The sequence below is a fragment of the Gambusia affinis genome, linkage group LG21 (assembly GCF_019740435.1).
Source record: "Gambusia affinis linkage group LG21, SWU_Gaff_1.0, whole genome shotgun sequence".
In the NCBI taxonomy this organism is placed as follows: domain Eukaryota; kingdom Metazoa; phylum Chordata; class Actinopteri; order Cyprinodontiformes; family Poeciliidae; genus Gambusia; species Gambusia affinis.
In genome coordinates, this window is record NC_057888.1 from 16,370,742 (window position 1) to 16,394,278 (window position 23,537).

General features: G+C 40.3%; 1 protein-coding gene across 4 annotated transcripts in view; it reads left to right on the forward strand.

Moving 5' to 3' along the window:
- Positions 1-23,537, forward strand: part of LOC122824055 (matrix metalloproteinase-16-like) — a 74,929-nt gene that overhangs the window by 26,097 nt on the left and 25,295 nt on the right. For 2 of the 4 annotated variants that reach the window (XM_044104244.1, XM_044104248.1), the window contains 2 exons: positions 1,035-1,339; positions 20,881-21,048. In XM_044104244.1, the coding sequence (XP_043960179.1) occupies positions 1,035-1,339; positions 20,881-21,048 (473 nt within the window). The remainder of the gene's footprint in view (positions 1-1,034; positions 1,340-20,880; positions 21,049-23,537) is intronic. The other 2 variants (XM_044104245.1, XM_044104249.1) reach the window with 1 other exon arrangement.

A 23,537-nucleotide genomic window follows, 5' to 3' on the forward strand; every position in this document is an offset into this window, starting at 1 on the left:
GATTTCCTAAACCAGACCGGAGCTCTCAGCAGGCACTGGGCTGTTGATAATCCTTAATTAGAAAATAAATTCCTGTGGCAGGAAATTGTCTCGTCCTTAGCACACCTGCAGCAACTCGAAGCCGGCAGGGGAGAGCTCAGCTGTGTTCTTTCACAAATCGCTTCATTTAGCTCTCTGCTGGCGAGCCGGATGAGCGTAAAGTAGCACCAAGCCGAGATAACGACAGTACTTATTTATTCATTTATTTTTAGATTCTTCTGAATCATGAGATGAAGTTGAAGTACAGGGTATTGAGAAGCACCGGGGTTCTTTCCTGGTCCTCGTCCGATGATGAAGCGTTAGAAATGGGCATCGTAGCTTTGAGTAAAAGCTAGTGCTGTCAATCGATTAAAAAAATATTAATTCCACTCTACCACTGTGATGAATCGCGATTAATCACTAAGTTCAACTTCGTAAGTTTGAAATGCAAAGATGCGCGTTTTAAAAAAAAAATATTTAAGGAAATGTTCCATTGTCTCAGTATTTCTGGTTTTCATATTCAGGAAGGTTTAACCGAAGTCATTTTGTTTTTACATCATCTTTTCCTTTTCACTTTGCATTGTTGACCACAGTACAAGGCCGCGCTGAAGACCGTTACGGAAGTAACCCTCCGTAAGAGAGAGGCTTTTAGGTCAAGACAAATATTGTGATTAAACTGCATCATGTAAGATTAATGCGTTAAACGTTTTGGATTAATTGCATTCATTAATACGTGAAAGTTGACAGTCAATGGTTGCGGCATTTTTGTATTGATTTTTTTTTTTTATTATTCTCATGGGACACAATTGGCATTTTTCTTTCAGTTTCTTCAAAATGACTGTCTTTAGTGTTGCTACATCAGAATTTTTTTTAAAAACCAGGACATACCTTAGTGCTGATACCATCCAATCACTTAGAAGAGTTTAATTCCAGTAACCTAGCCCAGTGAGAGCATGACTCTAACACTGTAGTGTCTCTATGCTAACCTCTTGGGTTTTCCTTTCATGTCTGGGCAGCATAAAGAACGTGACACCCAAGGTGGGCGCCGACGAGACCCACGACGCCATTCGGCGAGCCTTCGATGTGTGGCAGAGCGTGACACCTCTGCGCTTCGAGGCCGTGCCCTATAGCGAGCTGGAGAGGACCAAGAAGGACGTGGACATCACCATCATCTTTGCTTCGGGTTTCCATGGCGACAGCTCCCCTTTTGACGGAGAGGGAGGCTTTCTTGCCCATGCTTACTTTCCGGGGCCTGGAATAGGAGGAGACACGCACTTTGACTCCGATGAACCGTGGACGCTGGGAAACCCCAACCATGACGGTAGGCAGTGTTGAATTTCATTTAGATCAAATAATTCACCTTCACCCTTCATGCAAAATGTTAATTGTGTATATCACAATCTTTTCAAAAATGTGTAAATTTAGAAATAGGATCCATTGACTGAAACATTACGTTGGATTTGCCCTGACCTGAGTATGGTTAGTTTTTACAAAAATTAAGCACATTATGTGGAGATAACGATACCTTATCATTTGGAATGTGTGATGACTGGAGGAAATCTCAAAGTTAGCTTTTTTTTGTTTAACATGTTCAATAAAGCTCCAGGAAAACAAGGGAGAACAAGATTTCCAGCACATAACAGGCAGGCTGAATTTACTATAGCAAATGTGTTTTAGGTTATTCCTTTGTTTCAACCTTCGTCTGCCTGGAACGTTTTGGAAGCTCAGAGTTAAGGCAGAAAGAAGAAACTGCTGGATAACTCCTGGTAGCTGACATAACCCCGCTAATTGCTAATTTGAGATTCTCTTAATGTAAAAAGTGAATGACCACTCAAGCTGAAAGTAAAAAAAAAAAGTGGTTTTAATTTCATATTGCAACTTATATTTAAATAAAAAGACAATTGTGAAAGACAGAAATGTGAAGAAAAAAAACCCTGACAAATGTATTGCTGTTCAGAAATCCAGTCTTGTGTGGTCTGATTGCTCCCACGAGGCTTGAAACGTTGTTATATTGTCTGATGCTGTTGCACGGTGTAGGTCTGCTTCTGAACTTTGGTTGCGTTGGTCTGCTTTGCTGAGGCACTTCCTCTACTGACCTAAACTTATTACCTCTCACTGTATGCTGACCTCAAACCTCTGCCCTGACCAAATGTTTGTCTTCAAAGCGTTACAGCTTGTCAGGGAGCCTTAGCAGAGGTCTAGACAGCAAGTTGAGGAGCTTGTTGCGGTTTGAACTCCAACAGATCTCTGAAAAGTGTTATTCATTCAAAAGCACAAGAACATACAATGTTTAATGTATCACATTCATTTTAAAGTTCAATCTCTTTCAGATTTTAACAACAGTTTATTTCTAATCATGTCTTTGGATTCAGTGCGACATCATGGGAGCCATCCTTACCCGCAGTCCAGAGGCAAGAGGGACGCATGATCACTACCGAGTCAAAACTGTGATGATGCTGTCAGTCATAATCAGACAGGGACAGAAGTTGAAAAGGGAAAAAAAAACGGATGAATTGACTAGCAGAAAGCAGCAGGGATAACAGAGAGTGTAAAAGATGATGAGAGACAATGGCAGAGTATCTCTAGACAAATATTGAAGCTTGAAGAACTCATAGGAGAGACAGCCGGAGAGGGGAAGACTGAGCGAGCCGCATAGCGGGGAGTAAAAATATTTGAGGAGGAGAGCAGAGATGAGAAGGGAGCTGTTGAATACAAGGCAGTGGGATTAGAAGTGAGGAACTTGACAGAATTTTAAACACGAGGCAAGATGTTTATGGAAGGATTTTAACTGGATTGATCACACCGACGGATATCAGTTGAGCACATTAAATTTATGCGGTAGGGCCCAATCTTATTTCACCAGTAGCTTAAACAGTATGTTAATGTCACTAAGCGCCAATGACTAGCATGTCCTGTCCAGACTCCAGAGAAGAAGAAATGTAGAACCTACCTCATTTACCAGAGGTGCAATTCAAGATGACTCACAATCAACACACAGCAAGTAAAGTCATCCCACCTACTGCACATCGAACCAGAACCAGACAGGGGGAGTTCAGTGTATTCCCTGACAATTGTTCCTCAAAACTGTCCATTCTGCTCAAGACAACATTGCTGTCCCTACAAACGAAATATGACCAGTCACACCATGGTTGTGAATGCAAAGTGGGGCAAAAGGTTCACCAGAAGGGCCGGACTACATGAAGCAGAGAACAAAATGACGTGATTTTCATCAACCAACTGCAACAATGACAACTTTAACTCTTTAGCATATGACATGATGTAAGTTAGCAAGCTAAGTGGAATGTTGAAGGCTTTTTGGCCATAGCACTGTTTATAAAACGTAATTTGATGGCTGTTAGTCCATGTTTTGTACTGTGACAAACAAGCTTTAATCCTAAAGTAAAAAGGGAGTTGCTTCTAATTTCAGCCAAAGCAAAGCTCACCCACCATACAGAGTGTATTGTATTGCTTTCAGCCCTGTGGATGTCTTTTAGGAAGGAGAAGCAGCAGCAATCGTCGAGAGCTAAGATTCACTCCCTGCATTCCTTTCAGTGCAATCCAACAAACACACAGTAAACCTCTCTTCCAGTCTTCCTATGCAATATTAATACAGAGCTGCTACAGCCTACTCTCTTGTGAAAACATCCCATAATGCATGCAGTTCTGCTATGCCTGGCCTCCATTGCCAAATGTGAACATGCTCTTGCTCTATCCTCACTGCTCACTGTTGCATATAGTCATTTTCCTAGTAACCAGGGTTGCATAGAGAAGCTGATTATAACAGGGTTTCATGTGCCAGGAATCTGATACAGATATTAGGTTTTACTGCTAGATTTCTTTCTCTTTTTTTTTTTTTTTTGGCATTGCTGTAGTAGTTTTCCAGCTACAGGGTTTTCATTCAACCAACTTTAGCTTTTGCTCGCTTAATTCTTTAAAACTTTAAATGTAAGATTTTGCTTTTGTCTTTAGATTTATTAAAACCTAAAATAATAGTGTTGAATAAATCAACAATATAGAATGTCGGGGAACGGGATGTTCGCTCAAACACTTTATTTATAATACAACAAACATCAAATTCCCAAGAAGTGTCTGAGTGCGTGATATTAATTAGAATTAATGAATGAAACATCAACACTATTCCAGCTATTATCCTTATATAGAAATGCATCCTTGCTCCCTATTTAAAACTGTGATTAAAGCTAATCATAGAGTGGTATTACTGCACCAAAAGCAGCTCTGCAATTTGCATACTGAAAACTGAACAGAGGAAGTAATAATTAGTGATAGGGCTTCGCAATCAAAGCACTTAACATTCCAGCCGTATTTACTCGCTCACGCAATCTTACACACAAACACACACACGCATTCTGCATTTCTTTCTTTATACTGTAATTTATAGAAATGCTCCTCTGTTGTCCGCTCCCAAGCTGCAGAACAGATGAAGGAAAGTGCTTGGCTCAACGCCCAAGGCCAAGGACGCTTTGATATGAAGTCAAAGATCAAAGTGCCTTCAGGTTGGACAGCCGCTGCATCAGTTTATGCTTAAGGCTTGTGCTTAAATATGCAGGGTAATTTAGATTATATATCAAACTCAAAGTTGCGTAAGAATGAAGGTTGAAAATTTCACTTGATAATTCAGTCAGCCGTGTGTGTTTTATTGAAAGATTGGAAGATTAACACCTGAACACAAAGTATAAAATGTAAAAAAATGCAAACATTTTAAAAAGACTTAAATACATCAGCAATGGTTAGTCTGGTGGGGGTACAAGTAAAACCTGGTGGCCTCCAGGCTTATAAAACACTGAGAGAAACCCTGAAGTTATACTTTGGCAATATTTCAAAGTGACCAATAGTTCACTATAGTCTTCCAGGCCTTTCAAAGTGTTGTTGGAGTCATATAACTTCATTCAGAATATTACAGAAACTACTTTGAGTTGGCGGTTGTCAAAACAGGTATGAAACTTTAAAAGCACAAAATCACAAGAATGACCAGTTATTAGTTTGGAGAATGCACGACGTCCCCTCCCCCATCTGTTGCTGAACTACAGGCACTTCTGCCTCATTCAAGAGAAAGACAAACATGTCTGCTTGTGAGTATTTCCAGTCCCGAAACATATGAACTGTCAAAGTGTGGACACTTAGAGTGACTCTTATTAAGGAAGCTTTAATGTTTCAGAACTTTACAGAGAAGCGATAAACGGCATTCGCATTAAGCAGGCAACTACAACACACAGCCGACAGAGCTGTTAAGCTTCAACATTTCTACCAACCGCATAAGTAGTTATTTTACATTCTAAAAATAAATATATTTCCTGCTTTTAGATGTTTTTCATGATAACTGTTTCATCCCATGCTCCCCCTCTGTCAGGATGGGAGCTCTGTAGGTAACAGCTGGGTGTGATGTAATTTTAGCTCAGAGCAGCACACAGTCTCTGCCTCTCCCTCATGTTTCTTTCAATCTTGTTTCCCTCGGGGGTTTTTTCCCGCTTTTTTTAAATTTTATTTTAATATTTTTACTACTTTTCTTTTTATGTTGTTGTTGTTTTTGGTTTTTTTTTTTTTTTAGATGCACACTGGATGAGTTGCTGTCCGCAAAGCCTCCCCCCACGTCTGTCCTTCCTAATCCCATGTGCTCTGTTGTCAACAAGGATCAGTCGGCATGGTGTCCGTTGCCAACGTTGCGTCGTAGATGTTGTGCTTGATTGTGATGTCACTAGTGCACACTAGAGGATTATTTCCTGTCTGCGTGGAGATAAACAAATGCACACACATCCGAGATGTGCGTGCATTTTAGGGTTCTCTGCACCTTCATTCACGCTGAGGCATTTTGAGGGTAGGGGATTAAGCCAAAGTTACGTGCAAAGGGATTTTTAGCACACAGCACAGGATGATGCGTGTAGTTATTAGGATTAACTAATGGCTTTCTCAGAGACTTGGATATGCCGAGCAACAGAAACTGCCTGCTGCACGTGCAGATGATAAAGGCAACAAAAAAGGCAATGGCAGAGAAGCGCTCTGATCAAAGAAAATTGCATTTCTATGCATGTTTTTCTCGAGCTTTAAGTAATTGCAAATTAAATATTTTGGGTGATTTTACAGGGAAATGATTAAATGAGAACATGCTCGGCAGATTAATTAATAATGAGTACCAGCTGTAGCCTTTTGATGCATGTAAACATAACATAGCTGCTGCTGAGCATCTGTCAAGACTCTACTTCCAGCAATTCATCAGCTGTATCGGCTAATAACATCTTATTAGATTTAAAGGACCATTTACTTTTTTTATTTTTTGGTAACTGCAACGGTGGCATTATATGTGTGTGTGTGTGTGTCAGGGCTGAGAAAAGATCTAAACACTCCACGGAGCTGAACCCAACATTCAGTCAGCCGTGTTTGTTTTCTTCCCCGCTTTACGCTGATTGCTCTCGTCTATGCTGTGTGTGTGTGTGTGTGTGTGTGCGTGTGTGTGTGGGTGTGTAGGGGGTCTGGGAGTCAAGAGTCATGGATGACAGCCAACTTCATGATCACATCACTCATGCCAAACAGCAACCTCAGACCCCTTTATGAGTGTGAAAGCAGACTAGTAAAGAGATTTTGCTGCAAAGATTTTCAGACGCCTTTTCTTCATGACGGCTCGCTGATAAATTTTCAGCTTCTGCTTTCTGCGTCTTTGCTTGCGTGCTAAAAAAATTGAATGAACTTTTGGTGTGAGTTTGCAATCAGGAGAAAAGGCTTTACTTGATCAGTACATGCAGGACATGAAGAAAGATTTTCAGTATTTAATTTGCAATTCACTGTTAGCATCTCATTACACCATAAGCATCTTTTAATATAGTAGCTTGAATCATTTTTTTATGTAACAATTACAGCAAAACAGGTTTGTGAAAGAAGGAGACGTGTTACTTGTCCTGCCACAAAAAAAGCTGACACCAACAGAATCAGCATAGTGTCAGTGGAAAACTAGTTTAGAGCTTGATGTCTTTTTTTTATTATTATTATTTTGTATTTTTCAGCAGCTTTCTTCGAGGATTTTTTTATCACTAAGCAATTCAACTCAATCCATTTCAGTTTATGCAGCATCGACCCGCAACGAAATCAGGACATGACAAACATGTCCAGATCATATCAAACTATATGCAATCAATTCATTGAAAGTCCAATTCAGAAGAAACCGGGTCATTTCAATTCAGTCTAACAATATCAGATTGCAGAGCCATAAATGTCTACATATCAATCCGTACCAGAAATCAATCCTGGACTCTGTTTGAACGGCTATTGGCTGCGACTATTTGGTGGTTAACAAGTCTGGAATACGTTGTATGAAAGGAAACAAAACGTACCCAGAGTTAATCCCAGCAACATCTCCAGGGAAAGGGGTATTAGACTTCCTAACATGCAAGATTTAATGAGTTAAATCTTTATATTGAACCCTGACTTATAAGTTGGAGGTTCGAAGAAAAGGCTTACTTTTATTTTTGGTTTTCAGCCTCACCAGTAAGCTCATCAGTATCTTTATCACTTTATCGTTGTCTCTTTAGGGAAACTTTCCTTGCAGCAATGTGAAAAAAACTACAAAAATCACACAACTTTGGCAAAACAGTAAAAAGTCTATGAAATACTCATCAATAAAACAGGCTAAAGGACGTAATTATGCCTGATTGCATTTAAAACGTATCTAATATCAAAACATGGACAGTTTGATTACCATCTTAGAAATGGTGCCGCTGATTTCTTTTTTTATTTGTAGAAAATTTTACTTTGAAACATGTACATTTGTACATATGTCCATATTTACACCGTACATATACTTCACAAAACACTGCTGCCCTGCGCAGATGCTTTGTCTGCACTGATGAAAATTTAGTACCTCAGACTGGCGGCAGTCTGACCTGTTTATTTATTAGTTTAACTAACACTTATTTAACATATTTATTGGGTGTTTACTCTTTTGGCCCAAAGTGGTCAGGAAATCCTGAATATATTGAGTCAGTGCAAGACTTGTTGATTATCAAAATCACTCTAAAATCTGATTGCGTTGAAAATTTCTCTCCTTTTAATTTTATTTAATAAAAACATATTAGTCATTAAACTAATATGTTTTAAGGTTTAAGTTATGTGTATTTTTTTTCTTATACAGAAAGTAGTTTTATAAAAAATCGTCACTTTAAGTGCACTAAAACGTTTGCTCCACCTGGCTGAAATAAAGCACACGACATAGCAAACAAAAGGCTATTTGGCATCCTTTGTTAGCATTCGTGCGTTCAGCAAAAGCAGCATCAAAAAAGATGCTCCCCGCAGCTTCTGAACCTTCTCAGAACGCTTCAACTATTGCTTTTCGAGGCTCACAGTGGAATAGCTTTGAGGGATCAATAGATGGATGGATGAATGGAAGATTAAATGTATAGGCTACGATAAGGGGGAGAGATTTAATAGAGTAAGAGGATGGAGAATAATTGCTCGAAACATCACAGCATAAAAGAAATTGGGATGCTGGAGGGCGGAAAGGAGAGGATTGTGGAGGGATTTAGTGGGAACTGGGGATAAGGCAGAAACAAAGGACTGGAACTGGACATGGAGATGATTGGATTGTCTGTTTTTTATTATTTATTAATGTTTTGTTTTTTTATTATTTCTGGTAGTCACAAAAGGTAAACAAGCCAGCACTGATCTGTGCGGTATCACAAGGTCATTGTTGTGCATGAGGCGCCCGTGTTTGTATGCGAAAGCAAAGCAAATCATGCAGGAACAGATAAGCTGGTTTTTATTCCAACTTCCAGACTTTTTATGTTTTATTTCTATTTTTTTAAATGTACAGAAATAACTACGCACCAGAAAAAGATATCATCATCACTTATATACTGTGACTGCACACAAGCATCCGGGTTCAGCCAAGGAGGTCGCTGAAGACCTGGAAGGTCTTCATCGGAGGAAACCATGTAGCATCCCATACACAGGAAATGAGAGATTTTTAAAAATATTTTTAACAGGCTTTTTTATGTTCCTCACCCGCGCTTGCAAAATGAACCAGCGAGGTTAGAAAAACCAAGTATTCGCCATCTGGAGAAAAGGGAGAAAGGAATAATTTATGTTTCCAGGTAGCAGGATTGGACAGCAGAAGCTGGGTTGCCGGGGCACCAGACAAGAGTCGGGATTGGCCACGGCGAGGAGGCCGGAACAGCATCGACTTTCATCAGCTGATTGATTGATGGTCGCAGGAGGAAGCTCGTCTCCCCAGACGTCGATTGGCAGAACGGTTTATCATTGATGTCCAATCCCCTTACTAGATGGCACATTGAAAGCAGCTGTCATTTCGGATGTTTTTTTTTTTAGCCTCCCAACAATGAAAGGGAATCAATTTTCGGCTTCTCAGCGGGGCACATATTCCGTGGAGTCAAGAAATAAAAAGAAATCAAGCAGAGGGACAGAGAGGAGTGCAGAGGAAATGAGAGATACTAGAGTACGGGAGAGTACAAGAGAGGAAAGATAAAGAGTTGTTGAGAAATAGAGGAGCATATGGTGTCCTTGCAGGTTTATTTTTAGTTTGCTTCTCCTACTGAGCGATGAGGAGGCAGCAGTGCTCTCTGTCTTTTCCTTCCTGTTTCTGTTTTTCTGTTATTCCTCACTCCGCCTTGCTTCACATCTTCTCCCCGAGCTTGGCACCTTTAGATGGAATTACATTTGATGCCCCTCGGCCATTTTTCAAAACAATTAAAACTTAAACAATCCAGATATGCAAATGCTGACCGGATTTGATCACCAAACAGCTAGAAAATGTATTTCTGTAAACTTGGTTATACTTCATTGATTGGCGGTGCATCCCGCTAAGTTAGAATGTCATTCAAAAGTTGTTTCATGAATTTGTTAAAAGAAATCGATACCAAATCCATAAAATATTTATGTTTATTTTTATTGATTTTATGGGTTGCAGCCAATAAAAACGTCAAGTTTTGTTTTTCAAAAAAACAGAAAATTACTTTTTAAATGGAAATAAATGTCAGCAACTGAAAAGTATGTCCAACTGAACTGTATAACCACTCAATCAATCAATCAATCACAAATCTTTAAATGAGCTTTTCTTCACTACTATTTCAAAGCTGCCTTTACAAGCTTCCTTTTTCAATCCCACTGTTTTTTCCTTCCACTTAACTTTCAAGCAGGTAGTATTATGATTTTCTGAGAAACTAAATTTCTGGTTTTCATTACCTCTAATCTATAATCATCAGAAATAACGGCAACCTACATATGAACTCCATATGCCTTGCACTAGTTAAATTGAAACAGAATTTTTTCTCTTTTTTTTTTTGTTACAACATATTGCAACATTTAGGAGGCAGTAACTTTGCGTTGTTGTCCAGATGTCAGGATTGCAGCATATGTTTTCCCAAGTGCTGGAAAGAATGCGTCTGCATGCTGTTTGGACGAAGCTTTAGGAAGTTGTTCCATGTCTAGGCAGTGAGGTTCCTCTGTCTGTGCATCGTCATGCATTCAGATTTGTTATCGATTTCTTTTTTTAGCCAACGCGTCTGCAAATAGGTCCTACTGGTGTTTTGGTTTTTCATTCCATTCCAACAAGTAATGGCTCTTTTTTCAGGTGCATTTTGGGCCAAATAGTTGCATTCTTTCTGTGCTTTGTGACTCTCTATGGTTCTATGGTGTCAGGCCCTGTATTGGTGTGCAGACATGGAGGAGGAAATAGCCTGCTTATGTGAAGTAGTCAACATTTTTGACTGACTAGATCCTTTTAAATATTGAGGACATTTTTGCTGAGCCTTAGAAATACTTGCAAAACTGCATCAATAGAGCATCATATTTTAGTAAAGGGAAGGTTTCTTCAGTCTTGAGCCTTATTTCATTTTTACTTAAATTTTTTGCATTGGTAATTGTATTACATTGATATTTTAACCTGGGAGTAGACAAAAAGTTGATAATTTATGCATGTTCTTTTAATAATTTGCCATTAACGAGTTTTTGAGTCTTAGAAATTTGATTCTTGTTTATAATATAATTCCCGTTGAAGGAAGAAAATTGTAAGCGTTTCATTAGATGAAGTTGCAAACCTCTAAAAGCTTTAAATTTCTCCAAGGAGAAAAACAAACTTGATTTTTACAGTGTTGTCTTTTTATATATGAAAACATCATCACTAAAACTGTGAAAATGCAGTGTGTAGACCTTTCCCTATTTAATAATATAACTCTTAGCCTTATCATCCATTGTGTCCTTTGTAGCGTAAAACAATTTTTCAGGGTCAGTTCAGACTATTCATTAGTAAAAATCAGCTTGTCTGTATTTTTCATATTACTTTATTTATTCTAGACTTTTTTAAAATGTAAAATCACCAAAATATTTTAATGGGTAAATATAGTCAAGAAAAGAATTCCCACAAATTCGTCTTTTACTTCAGCAGTCCCTCGGCTTAATCGCCTCTTTTGCAGAGGCAGTAAATCCTCGATCTTTCCAGGTTATGGTGCTCAGAAAGCTTCCCCATTCGGCACAGATACAGTAAAGTTTTTTAATCTTCCTTATTACCTTCTCCCTCTATCTTTGTCTCAATCTCCTCCGCTTCGTCTCCGGTTCTCTGCCTCTCAGAGGATATGAACTCAGAGAATCAAATACTTTTCGTACTACGAGGGCGGATCCACATCTTTCAGTAAAAACACATGTATGGGCGTGACAACATCCAGCATGGCAGCTGAAACAGACCTGATGGCTTAGTTACTGCAAGTAGAAGAGCTTGTGGGAGGACAAAGGAGGCGAAATGGCTCAGAAAGCAGAGCTCACGCGTTTCAAGGGTACTGGAAGAGCAGACTGCAGAGAGGGGAGTTTATCTCTAAGTACGCTTTGTGACAGTCGACATTGTATGATGTAGCATTGTGATTTGATACAATGTAGAAATAGGAAATAGATTTTAAATGACAGTCAGGTGTATATTTTCACCCAGTGGTTGGTTCTGATCAACAAGATGAATATACCAAAACAAACTTTAACTTTGAAGTTTAACTTTAACTTCTATGTTTCATTACTTTGTGTTTGTTATGAGGTAAAGCACTTTGAAATGCCATGCTGCTGAAATGTGCTATACAAATAAAATTCGATTGATTGATTGATCAACTAAAGTGTAATTTGATGCACGTTTTTCAGTTTAATCACAATTGGATAAAGGCTAGGGATTGTATGAAATTCTCAGAGTGAAAATAACAAAATATGAGCTGATTGTTTTTGTTCTCTCCAGATATTAAAGTATAAAAACTTTAAGGGAACAAGCTTTTTTCAATTTGTGCAGGGGTAAAGTAAATGTTTCTGTTTTTTTGGAGGTTTTTTTATGTTGACAAAATAGGCCATCTGTCACCAAATTTCACCAAAATTCATGCAACTAACTGTGCAGCTGAATCACTGTTTCAAAAGCAGCGTATCCTGTGGGGTTTCCACCCACTCAAACCAGTGCAGAGGATCACAAAGACGCTTCATCTAGAGAGTCTTGACTTGGAGAAATGTTCCCTGATTTCAAAAGTTTGGTTGAAGCGTTGCTTGTATCTCCAGTCTGCTGTGTGGCAGCAAATAGATTAGGATGAGATTTTTTTCCTCAGTCAAAATGACAGACAACAGAAAAGTTTGGCACAACACCTGTATTTGTGGAAAACTGTTTCTGCAAAACTAGGGTTTTAAAGCACAATATGGCAATTATATACATTGATATTGCTGAGAAAACATTTATATCTTTGGTGGAACTTAACGATGGAAACCTAAAGACATTCTTTCTGGTGGGATTTCAGGTGAATACATATATTTAGGAATAGAGTTTAATAACAGCCCCTCATCCATTGCCATCGTCCTTTTAGTCGAATTTACCGGAAACCGACGTTTTTAACACCTTGTTTATCATAGCTGCGTATATCTCCAGGAGTTACATAACCGCGTTTTCCGACTGCCGGTTTTGGAGAGACAAAATGGATTTAGATCATTGCTTTCACACTTTACCCCGCTGAAAACGAGATGAAGTGAGCAGAAACAAAAGCGAAGATATCACCATGCGCGCCCGCCCACCAGGCCGCCACTAGAAATAGATGGCCGCCCACTGGCAAGAGCATCAACTTTCCATGTGGGTGGCGGTCCTCTCTTCTGCCCCCGCACATGAACATACTGACGCACGCATGCGCACACACACTGTGTCAGAGGTGCACGTTTCAGGGACTCGATCAGGCCTCCCACCAGTCACTCAGATCCTCCTGAGCATTACGCTTAGTGAACAAAAAGTGTAAACAACCCCGCCAAGGATCGGTGAGTTTATATGAAAATGCAGTTTTCTCACTCTTGAAGGAGTATCACTTTTGATTCAACTTATGTTTCGCATTTTAAGGCAGCAAAGCTTGACATTTTGGAGACTTTTTGACAGGTACCATTAATGTGTCTTTGGATCCAATATTGGAAACGTGAATCCCTGTCCAACTAACTAGACAGGAAGGTGAAACAGTAGAGGAGTTTATTTTTGTAGTCGAAACGTTTGAAAAAGCTACAGAAATATAAAGCATAAGTTGTTCCGGAAAGAAACTAAAAGTGACAGCAGAGGTGGAAGCCTTTCAAGAGACCCGTGCTATTTTAAGTGTTCATGAATGGAGAGAAGAGAGTCCAATAAATTTTGCAGTGCCTGGATGTATCTATGTTTATTTTAAGTAATAGCCGCGGAGCGCATGAATTTTTGAATAAAACCAACCTAATTCCAACTTGCTTATCGACGAAACGTTACATCTGCTGTTAAAATGTAAACAAATGTTTCCTGGAAAAACCCTCATTCCAGGAAACACGATGCTGACCTGAGTATTAAATAAATCTCAACTTATGGGACACATGAAAATTGTAGAGATGTAAAAATAAAACCCTCCACTCAATAATTAATAGAAAAATCTATTTTATAACAATATAAACCTCCATCTGTAATCGATGACCAGCTTTTACATGTTTTCACTTACTTTACACCAATCAGTCGGCCCAGATTTTCTTTATTTTGTGCGATACTTAAATGTGAAACTGATCTTACCTTCTGATCATAAGCCTGAAATTCAGCTACTTTTCCTTTTTGCTCTGCCATGAAAGATGGCTGACTGATAAACAAACAAGGTTGTTTCGTAGGTATTAGTCAATGTTTTTTGAGTAAAATAAGATTCTGTCGGTCAAACTTCTCTCACAGGAAAGCAGAAGAGGACAGTGGTTGATTTTCAGACCTTTTTTGAGGTAGATAACATCGGGGGAAAAGATCTGCTTCACATGTAAGTATCGGACGCTCACTAATAAATCACCGATAAATCAGCTGGCCAAGAAATTGGTTCACTCTTACTGGACAATGTCAACTATCAATTCAACGATTGGCCAATCTATTTTTGAATTTCTACATCAAGTCTTATACAGAGCAGTGATTCAATGTTCAGAAGAACATTTATCCCACCATTTTGTGTTGCCGTAACTGGATACCATCCACTACTAATGTGCATAAATGCACACCAACAGTCCGTTGGCTTGCCACGACAAATGAATTAATAAAGACTAATGGTTCGACGTAGACCTACACTCATCCCTGTCTTGGGTGCTCCCTTAAGAAAAGTCTGAGAACCTGAAAGCCATGTGTTCTCTTGTAGCATCGTGTAGCTCTTTTCTTTTTAATTTGTTTACCGCGATTGCACAGAAACGGGCACATTTTCAAACGCCTGGCAGCTTTCCATTCACCGGGTTCCATTCTGCAGCAGTCTTTGTAAGTAAATAATTACTCCGGTGCGCATATGGGGCTCTCATCAGCTGCTGTTGTGTTCTCTGACAAGCTCGTGAGAATTAAGTGTAATAGATTCGGCAGCACAAGTGTCGCTCGATCAGTGTCAACAACCCAGAGCGAGACGACGGGCGCAGAAAAGAAATGGGAGCCACAGATTGCTTTCTTTCCCACGTACCCAGTATGCATTCGTATGTAAACAGAACAACATTTTCTTATAAATTAAAAACAAGCCTATTTTTGAAAACTAATTCCGATTTCGAACAAGTTTTTCGATATTTTTAGGAGGAAGATTACATCTGAAAGCCTCCCGTGTGAACAGTGGTGGTGTTCCAAGTTGATTTGGGAAAATGCACCAAATGGCTCTCTGCGTGTTTCTTTTCTGTCCTGAGAGGGGCTGTTGGAAGCGGAGAGGGTGTGAAAATAAAAGGAGCAGAATGCGAGCGTTGTACTTTGGCTGAATCCTTCACAATGGCCACTCTGTCAAATCAGGCACACAGCTCTGGTTGGACAGCGAGCAGAGTGCGTGTCTCGGGCCCCACTAAGCCAAATGCCGGACCACTGGGCTGAGATCCCCTGGCTGCTTTTCAGCACAGCGCAGCACTCCTGGGCAGCCCAGGGCTCCTTCACACACTGTCCTGTGTGGTTCACTGTTTTGGGCTGCCACCTTTGGAATCTGATTTTCCCCCTCACTTGGCAAACGGGATCTCCAGCTTGCTTCAGGGTCAAGGTTGCGCTGATTTCTCGTGGCGTCCCGGCCTGAACAAACACCTAGTGTCAGTGTTGCAGGTTTTCTCCGGGTTCTTCCTTTTCCTTTTCCTGCCACATTGTTGAACTATCTGTCGGCATATGATACAGTCACACGTGATTGTAAGAGCTTTGTGAACATAACTAATTCTCTGCTCTGCTGTACAGTAAAGGGGAAATCAGACACATAACTGTAGCATTAGTATGCTTAAACTATAACATTGAAAAATATTTTTATTAGTCTTATAAACTATATTGTAATCTGTCAGAATTATGTTGTTTACGTCTCTGTTGACTTTACAATTGCACTTCAAGGAGGAAATTAATTTTAACTTTCAGTATTATTATATATTAAAAATTACACAAGGAAAATCAGAACTTTTAACTATAGATTTTAGTGGAAACATCTAATGTCACACATATCACGAACCCCCAAGCCAAACCGTTACTCAGTCAATAGTCGCTAAAGATGCTAAAGGACCATATGGACTCCAGGGCTGGACAAAATGGCCGAAAAATGTAGCAAGATACAAGTTTTTCATGTCGGTCAATATAGATAAATATTGATTAGTTTTGGATTTAGGGAACTGAAATACTGCCAAATTGGTGATGTGAACTTTCTTGTTTTATCCTCTTGAGCTCTTGTGCTCATTTTCTCCTGTTACTCCACGCCGCTGTATTTTATTTATGTAGACATCTTGAGGCACAGTGGTAAAACCTGAAATTGCTGCTGCATTAGTTATTCAAAGATGCTGCTAGCTTCAACGAAGGTTGTTGCCAATTTCAAGTATTGCAGGTTGTTGCTAGCTGACCAAAGAATGAGTGAGTGAGTGAGTTAGCTGATGCCACCCACCTACATTAGCTAGCTGTGAGAGCAGCTACACCCCGTCTTGTTGCCCAGACCTAATTGAGTGTTATAGGCATTGTAATGATAGATTTACCATAGACACTTTCCTTAACAATAATATTGCCTCTGCATATAACACCTGGACTACTTTGTGTGTGTGTGTTTGTGTGTGTTAAATTATTATTATAACCATTTTCTCCTTTATCTGTTGATTGACACCGTCTCATTTTTTTTTGTATTACACTTGCAGGGGGGAAAAAAAATATCATTTAACACTGGAAGCCTTTTCCGAGTCCTTTCCTGAAAGCGCAGTGTCAGCTGCAGAGGGACTTGTGGGAGCTGAACAATGGGGAAAACATCTGAGCTCCTCTGGGACAAAGAGAGTGCTTATGTTTGCTAAGGCTGGAGCGACGTGAAGCGGGCTAGCAGCTGAAGCTGTGTTTCTCTACAAAAAGCGTGGTGGGTTTTGACATTGTTCATCTCTCCTGGATGCCGTCTTTACAACAGACAGAAGAAGAGGAGGTGTAGCTACTTTGTTTTAGGGTCTTTAAGATGATGGTAATGCCACAGGAGGAAGTGGCGCCGGAAACTAGCTCCTCACATTTGCTTAAACGAGGCAAAAGATAAAGGTGTGACCTTGAGCATTTAAAAGCGAAGGATAACAAGTTCAGAGGAAGCAAGAGGCTGGAGTATCCTGCTGGGCTGCCTCTGCTTTTTTTTTGCTTTTTTCTTTTGTTAGATGTCATGTATCAGGTGAACCAAGGGGGCCGCTTAGTTAAGCAGCCAAGTGTCAGACAGTGTTACTGGCTCCTGAAGGCACCTGCTGACAGCCTGCGCTATTACAGCCGCTGAACAGCATCGACAAGAGCCCCTGCTTGTGATTTGTGAGATTCCTTTGTTGTTATTTGTGCAGTTATGTCTCATATCCAGTCTTGTCATGTCAGGCGCGCCCCTCCAACCAGCTGATGGTTCGCAGCGGCGTGGAGAACAGCCAGCCAGAGGGTTCAGGCTTCTAATCAAAAGTCCTGTTTGCTTTGCTGAGAACCCGGTGGGGAAAGGCAAAGCAAAGGTACATGTGATCATAAATCTCCAGCCTCTTTCTTCTTCTACTCCATCTTCCCCCTCTTTATCTCTCCTCTTTTTTTTTTGTCCTTTCCACTCAGCCACACTATCTCATTAACAGCAACCTTGACCTATCCCTTGCTGAGTCTCTGCAAGATTGCGTCTGCCTCGGGCTGCCACTGTGATCATTGCCCACTTTATGTAACAAACAAAAAAATTAAACTGCATAATAATTATTTACCCAGAGGTGATTATTTTTTTTCCTTTCCCACCAATTTTCCTCTTCAAAAATAGCTTTCATGCTTTAAAGAGAAGCTAATTTTATGCTAAGCCAGCAGATACAGGTATGATGAATCACCGTGTGATAAGCTCTCCTGCTTCTGAACGACAACTAAAAGAAAAACATTGCTCTGAGTGGGTTGCCACACAAGGCCCCCCGAGTAGCTTTTTGCGGTGTATTTCATGTCATGCATTGTTTATGTAGCCTCTGTTTTCTGCTTTACGTGTGTGTTTGGGTTCCCTGACAGCAAGGTGATGTTATAAATGCATCGGTCAAAGGTTAGCGTTGTATAATTCATCATCTCCATCTTCTGCGATCGCGGCAACACGGGAACCTCGCACAAGATAAATCGAGCCAAGCCTTATCATTTTCCTCTTCTTGGCTTGTTCGGGTTTGTACCCACTTCTCCTCACGTAACCATCACTCCCAACGCCCTTTTGACTTAGTGTACACCACGTGCTATTTTTGTATCTCTTAGTTCATCTGCTCCAGAATCTTTTTCTCCCACTTATCTGCTTCTGCATCCCAAACTTTTCCTCCCGTTTTATCCCTCTTGTTTACAGTCCCCTCACTCTTTGTGTCTTTCATCTTCCTTCATCCGCCTCTTCTTTCACACACCCCCCTGTGCTCTTCACCTCCATGTAGTAAGCCCACCAGTCGATAATTAGTTGTACTTATGGCCCCGGGGGGCCGACGTGACGACCTGTCTACGCTTTGAGCTACGTAAGCGAGTGAAACACAGCGACAAAGCCGACCTCAAAGCTGACCCGCGAGACATCAAGGCTGAGATGGAGAACCACAGAGGCAGGCCACCAATCTGTTTGGACCACTGATGTGACCTGAGCCAGTGTAGAGTGAGACTTTACAGTGTCGGGATGTGTACTGCGTTTATTTAAAAAAAATTAATAAATAAAAATTGCGTCTAAAGCAAGTCTTATTCATGGCTTTTTCAGCCCTGCTCATTCATAATTGTACTGTGTGTAGGCAATTTAAATTAAAACTGTACGACATGATCTTATTTACGATGGAGTATTCAGGAATAGAATAAAATTGCAAGAATAGAGTCTGACATTTTGAGAAGTGTAAGACTATTATGAGATTAAATTTGTATGAGAATAGTCATAAGACAATGTAGTCAAAATAATATGAGACTGAAGTCGTAGTATTACGAGAATAAAGTCAGTGTTTTAAGAATAAAGTCATAATATTACAAGAGTAAAGACTAAAGTCAAATTAGAGGAAGAAAATCATAGTATTGTGACTTTATTCTTGTAATTTTCCGATTTGTCTCAGAATTTTATTTAATTTTTTATTTTCCTTCTAATACTCCGTCATACTCAATGCTTGTATTTAAAGCATCAATTAATCTTCTACTATTATCCTACAGTAAATGTGCCTTAATTAATGTGTTTTCTGCCATTCTGCTGTTTTTAAAGCAACTTTTGGTTCCTGGATGGCTCATGCTAACTTGTCAGCTAGCGAGGTTAGCATGCCTGTGTTGTGTTGTTAACATTACAGACATGATGGCTCACGGTTTGGTGCAACCATTTCTTTTGAAACATGGGTGGCGAATCCTCAGAAGCAACGGGTGTGGGAGGGTGTTTTATAACTGGAGAAAACCCAGTATAACTCAGGGAAAAAATTTGTAATATTTTAAAAACTGTGGCTGTATTTTTTAGTTAGTTTTTTTTTTTTTTTTTTGGTGCTGGACTCACGTCTTATTCTAATTGAAAAATATTCCATCTATCTGAGTTTGGAAAGCAAAGCATGTTTGAAAGAATCCAGGACATCATTTAAGACTGCAGATTTACCCCGTTGTTTTTCTTTTTCTTTTTGTCACTTTACAAAATCTCCTCCTAAATGTTTTACTTCTGTCTCACCAGGATTTGGTTACATCTGCCAGTGTTTTGAGGCTAATGTATCTGTTTTGCTTCACAGTCACTGGTGATTAAGTGAGCCAGTCGTCTGTCTCAGTGTACTCGGGATGAATGACAGTTTCTCTGTGAGACGCATGTCTGCTCTCCTGTTCCCCCAGATTAAAAGTCTCTTCCTCTCTTTGTTTGATTTAAACCACATCTCCAGATGCTTGTTCGATATTACAAGCTTGTGTAAATGTTCTGTCGTCATCAGAGGACTTTTTTTTTTGACTGTCAAAGACTTCCCATCAAGCCTGTAAAAACTCGCTGACATTTATGGAGTCCGGTATCGCTCAGAGCCTCCCAATTAGAGCCATTTGCGTGAGCCGGCCCGGTTCGTAAATTCTCTACCTGCTTGGAAGTGATGTGATCCGGTGGGTCCGTCCGCTGATGTGATATTCATGTGACAGATTTGCAGCCGATAAGTGCCCCTCTTTACTAGGAATTGTCATAAATAAGTGATGCTCCTTTCCATTCCAGTCAAATGTGATAAGAAGGACGGAGGAGGGTGAGAAGTCAGGAGAGCGCTGATGGGGCAACATGTTTGAAAGTTCAATCAAATTTCCACACGGTTCTGAATTTTACAATAAAGGATACAAGATGGAAACAAGTGGCAGTTAGAAAAGGCCACCAGACTATATGGCACATGTGAATGTTTTTTTTTTTATATTTTATCTTTATTGATTCTCAAGAAAGTATCATTTACATAAACTTAGGCCTCTACCTCAGATGATTAACTTCAACATTTGAAAGAAGGTAGACAGGTAGACCATCAGATAATAACAGTCAAAACAAAAATGCAACGTCACTTTCCTGTGAAGGTTTATAAAGCAAGGACTAAAGGGAGTGTGAAAGAAGAAACCAAAAAGGAGAGAAAAGAGCCCTTTATGCTTGGCTAGTAAAGGGTTTGGATATCACTGCAGTAGAAGTACACCATCTGTCCTTGGTCACTTTAGAACCATACAGGGACTGCGTTACTTACTAAATGTGAAATACCCAAAACTATTCCTGTTTTAGCATCTTTTTTTTCCATTAGTCACCAGGTACTCCAGCACTGCCAACCGGTGCAACCTGACAAGCTGCAAGGTGACCAAAAAAAGAGCGTGGCCAAGATTTTTTTATTCATCTCTGTTTGCTTGTGAGGGATATAAGATGCTACAAAACAGTTCACTGCCAGCAGCAGCCAAAAGCAGCGCTGAACATGGTAGCTGCTCCATCCGCTCTGCTCACTCCCTCCTCGTCTCTCTGTTCCCAGGTAACGACTTGTTCCTGGTGGCCGTCCACGAGCTCGGCCACGCACTGGGCCTGGAGCACTCCAACGATCCCACGGCCATCATGGCGCCGTTCTACCAGTACATGGACACGGACAACTTCAAGCTGCCCATGGACGACCTGATGGGAATCCAGAAGATTTACGGTAAGGGTAAGGGTCTATATTTTGCATGTGATTTATGTGGGTGTAGGTGTGTAATGACGTGTTGAATTGAAAAACTTGGCAAACATAAGGGAGCCAACAGCATATACTGATGTCATGATTTCTCTCCAAGCGCTTTAGATTGAGAGATGTGTTTTAAATCTTGTTGATTCAACCTCTTTCATTCATGTCTGCAAACCGTTAATCCCTGAAAACTTGTGTGATAAGTAAAAGTTCTGCTTGACATGATTTGGTTTGCTTTGGATGAAATGCCTGAGTGAACCCATCTCTTATCAACACTTGTTTATTCCACTATCTGGATGTTGGTATCCAGATGGTTCAGGGCTCCATATACGCCGAGGCCCGAGCTAACAGAGACGCTGTTGTTGGAATATTAGATTTGTCCACTGTAATTCAATTCAGCTCTAAATTTGCATCGGTTACAGTCTATTTTAGAGACGAGATGAATTCAGTTAAAAAACAGTGGCAAGCTCATGGGCAGCCTCTCTCTCTCTCTTTCACTCTGACTAGGAGTGTGACGATGCTTGCGGCTCATGAAGCAAGTATCATCACAATACTGGCTTCCAAGAATGAGATGAGGCTGCAAATTGGTGGAAAAACTAAGTTCCCTTTTGTTTGGTTCCATAAATGTGTTTAAAAGAAAAGTTAGTCAGTTTGCACTAATTCAGTCCAGGTCTTAAGAGTCCATATATTAAGGTTTTTATACTTCTCTAATCCCGAAGAGGTCCTGATGTCCCCCCAAAAAAAGGCATTGAGAATGCTCAGTTCTGTTTTCACAGGGAGAATAAAGGTTCGTAAATCCCATGTTGCCCTTTAAAGATCCTTTAGTTAGTGAAGCATTATGCAGTTCAGTCTAGTTCCTCATTTTCTCTACCTGCTTTAGCATTGGGTGAGGGCGAAGGATTGGGTTCGTCAATTCGGGGTGGCCAGTTAACCTAACATGTGGACGGCGAGAGAAAGCCAGAGAACCATCAGAGGATCCACACCTGGACTGGTGCAAGATGCCAACTTCATCCAGAAACTCCCTGGCTGCCAATCACAGTCATTTTTGGAGGCTACAATCCTTAAACTTTTTTAGTCCACTTTAATCAAACTCTAGTCCATTTGCCCAGAAAGTCTCTTGAACAGGTTTTTCTATTAGTTAGGATCATTTGGCACAGTGGAGTGTGGAAGTGAACCACACCAGTTGAAACTGTAACAGATGTAGCAGTTTTGGTCCTCAATCGAACCGAGTCTCCTGGACCATCAGGTGTGAAAACACCCTTAATGCTTAAGAAATGTTGCTAGGTTTCAACCAATAGATCTGAAAATCTCTTCACATACAAGTTACATCAAACCCAAAGGTCTGTCTTTAAGACCACTGTCTGCTTCATCACTGCAGCCCCTACTCTACACATTCTTGGCTGACACCCGTTTTGAATTGACAGAGTGATTGCAGAGACTTTTGTCTTGTCATAAAGCTCACAGAGCTGCAGGGCAGAAGTGTGAAATTCAATTAAACGGTGAAGGATTTATGTAAGAACTAGCAAAGTTCCTAATTTTAGGCTTGTAACATCTGACTAGATGTTTCTCTTTAATCTGATGTGAAGTATTTCTAAAAAAATGTTTATTACTATTAATTATCCCGAATGCCACCAATCTGTCTGACTTGTGGAGCTGATGGGAAGTAATGGTGTTGTCAGTTTCAGCTGTCGTTGTTGTAAACTAGTCCCACTCCACTGAGACAACGCAGTGGACACACACACACACACACACACACACACACACACTCACGGAAAACGACCTGCCATCTGCCTACATGGTCAGGGCACGTCCCTGTGGCAATGACAGACCCGGGCAAGCGATCAAATCTCTCCTCATCCCTCTCATGTTTTACTTGTCTCTTCTCCTCCCTCCTCCTCCCTTCTTCCAAGAGTTGAAGGGCAGGATGAGTGATGGCAGCTCCTCTCAGCCTTGTTTCTACCCTGCTGCAGATGGCCCACTTCTTCTTCCTCATGGCAACACCCATGTAACTCACAGGACAAAACTGGAACAAGGTGCAGAGGAGCAACGGCGGATTACAAATAGAAGACTTGACTAGGTGAAGGCAGTCCAGATGAAGACAGAGCAATGGAGTGAGGCAGTGACCGGTCTTTACGAGGGGTTTAGGACTTTTACTTGTAGTCCGTGGGAGTGTCGAGAGGGAAACAAGAAACTCTGGGAGTACAACTTTTGACACTGGTTAGATTTGCCTAACGGTGAGAAGAGGCTTTGATATTCCGGAGCTTATGTCTGCTCTCTCGGGAAGAAATGCCTCTCGGTTGTTTTTGTTCTCCAGATAATTTATATTCCTCTTACAATCTCCAATGAAGATAAGACCTTGCAGAATGAATGTCGAAGTTGAATCACTGTCGTAGATCATATTAAGATCTAAAGGAAAATTATTTCCTACTTTTAATTCATGGACAATTAATGTTTTTCTCAATTGGCATTAAAGA